The sequence below is a fragment of the Eufriesea mexicana genome, unplaced genomic scaffold (assembly GCF_001483705.2).
Source record: "Eufriesea mexicana isolate 0111107269 unplaced genomic scaffold, ASM148370v2 scaffold2340, whole genome shotgun sequence".
Classification (NCBI taxonomy): Eukaryota; Metazoa; Arthropoda; class Insecta; order Hymenoptera; family Apidae; genus Eufriesea; species Eufriesea mexicana.
The window spans coordinates 314,853-317,358 of NW_016910419.1; the positions used below are offsets into that span (position 1 = coordinate 314,853).

General features: G+C 30.5%; 1 protein-coding gene across 1 annotated transcript; it reads right to left on the minus strand.

The window, feature by feature from the left end:
• Positions 1-580: 580 nt before the first annotated feature.
• LOC108549920 (ubiquitin-conjugating enzyme E2 J2) lies at positions 581-2,283 on the minus strand. Its single transcript, XM_017903496.1, has 4 exons — positions 2,002-2,283; positions 1,666-1,900; positions 1,469-1,597; positions 581-1,398 (listed from the first exon to the last, which is right to left on the minus strand). Exons 1-4 carry the CDS (start codon positions 2,115-2,117, stop codon positions 1,186-1,188), a joined length of 693 nt encoding a protein of 230 aa, XP_017758985.1. The 5' UTR covers positions 2,118-2,283; the 3' UTR covers positions 581-1,185.
• Between the last annotated feature and the right edge of the window lie 223 nt (positions 2,284-2,506).

The following is a 2,506-nucleotide window of genomic DNA, read 5'->3' on the forward strand; positions in this document are numbered from 1 at the left end:
TTTTTAATTCTTAATTACTCGCTACAATGCAATCATAACGTGTTAATCTGTAAGTGACAATTAAATCGAAACTTTTTTTTTACCGCTATAGAAGATGACAGGAAAAGAATGTTTCTGTCCAACAAAGAAGTAACAACTGATTCGAACCAAACTTTTGAGCATGCTATGAAGACATAACATGTACATTCAAAAAGCCGAAAAATTTCCCTATAAAATTACTTTTCGAACAGCCCAGTTAAACAACGAATACTGACACTGATTTGTTGAATTTCTTTCTTTAAGATAAGTTTTTTATCCATTGATATTATATATGTCTTACTAATCTACTAACATATTTACATGATCGACATATTTCGTCGACGACACAAGCTACTCTGTATTAAGCTTAGTTCGATTCAGTTAGAAATTTTGACTTTGTTTTTCATTGGCACAACACAGAGGCAACCTTCAGTTCAGCCAAGAAGTTTTTTACCATTGCAATATGATACAATGTTCATCATAAATCTTAAAAAAAAAAAAAAAAAATCGAAAATGAAAATACAAAAACTGTAGCAAAATTTTAATCCATTGAGATGCTCATAGTGTTGGGAGGCCCCTACGATTTTATTTTATAACTCTATCTTCGCTATTCTTACGCTTTCTCTCTTTTTTCCTCTTCTCATATTACATAAGTACATAATTCATCAAATAATCACTAAATATTACAAGTTCACTTAGTTGAACTATGCTTTGGAAATTTGCGTAACAGAACTTGATCGTGGGTCATTGATATTAATAAAAATTTCAAATTAAGACAAAATTAATAAAATTGAACCTTTTACAACTGGATAAAAAACTTAGTGACATTTTGTTACCAATGATAAACGCTTATAGGTAGAACTCTTTGAGAAATTATTACCCTTGCTTTGCGATTACCACGTTTAAAATTTGTAAATATAGTACAACTCGTATTTTACAAGTAACTTTGATATAAAAATCCATCAAACGCTCATGATATACCAGCATACTCGAAAATCAAGAGGTTAAATAGTACCACATAGATTCAACAAGTGTAGACAAACAACCCTGATTGAGCTTCTAATATGTTTCTTCAAGATCTGCACGCATCGTTATCACAACTTTCTTCCACTTTTCTTACTTCATCTATAGAACAAAGAACGAATGCTATGCATTCATCTTGTTCACTTATTCCATGGCGACACTCCATAATACATATTTCACTGTGTAAGCAAATGCTGCGAATCCTATGATAACAATAAGATTGTTAAGTGCACTGTACAATGGACTTTGATCCCTTTCCAATTGATCACGCAATAGCGACGAAACTTCCGATGCTGTGGGTTGATGCCTCGCCTGTTTTTCTAATTCTTTCCTACGCTCCAATTCCGTCTTTATTGTCTACAAAATGTGGATACAAAATTGTTCATTAATTGCAATTCAAATATTTTTTCTGCAATCTTTATAATACCTCGACAGTTTCTGGAAAAAGTTCACAAAACATTTTATCCTTCAAATTATACTCCAAGCTCTGTGCAGCAAATTGTTTCTTATCATAATCAGATGAGTTAATGCTACCCATGGTAGGACTATTTTCAATCTATCATAAAAATGATTATTATTATACATATTAAAATTTAATTTGTTTGTTACTAATTAATTACGTACCATAAAACTAAGTAATCCTGTAAGAATAGTAGACACACTCCATGTTGGATTCCATGTATCTGGATGAAAATCAGAAATAGACAAACATAATTTTGTATTGACTTTAAACCTTCCATTTGGAGTGGTCATATAAATGCTGGGAGGCTGGAATGGAAATTCTACTGGAAATATAAGTTTGCCATGATAAAATCCTCCTTCATAAGGAGTTTCCTCTGGACCCTTTACTACATAATGCCTATGAAAATATACAATATCTATAAGCACATATTAGTTTATATAACAAAATATCTTTTAATACACAAAAATGTATAAAATATAAATAATATTCTAACATACCATTCTAATATATTTGAAGGAACTGGCTCTGCAACAACATATGGTATAGGATCTTTTTTAAGACGCAAGTAATCTTGTGTCAGTCTCACTATTGCAGTATCTGTTACTTTGTTCATTTTATAAATATTAGAAATATTTTTTTATATTTTCCAATTCTTTACCAACTAATTTTTTATTGTATTTTAAAATATGCGTTTTTATCTAATTACTTTTTGTGAAACTTTTTTAAATAGACACTGGGATCAATGTGACACCTTTTGTTGAAGTTTTACACTGAAATACTTTACACAAATTGAGTTTCTCCAATGAAACACACAAGGTCACTTACAATGTCAATTTTCCAAGTTTCAAAACGTGTTCTACTATTAGATATTCAGTAAAAAGTGTTTTCGTTCAATGTAACCTAATAAAAAATGAATATGTAAGCGATTTAAAAGATAGGTTACGTTCCCCTCGAAACTTAATAACGTAAATGCAGAACTATACGCAGAATGACTTGTCGCAG

Excerpts from the sequence above, each read along its gene's own strand:
- LOC108549920 (XM_017903496.1), bottom strand. The coding sequence starts at position 2,117 with ATGAACAAAGTAACAGATACTGCAATAGTGAGACTGACACAAGATTAC. Across the intron at positions 1,598-1,665 it reads CAGGATTACTTAGTTTTATG|ATTGAAAATAGTCCTACCAT; the intron begins GTACGTAATTAA and ends TTTTTATGATAG. Across the intron at positions 1,399-1,468 it reads TTTTTCCAGAAACTGTCGAG|ACAATAAAGACGGAATTGGA; the intron begins GTATTATAAAGA and ends CACATTTTGTAG.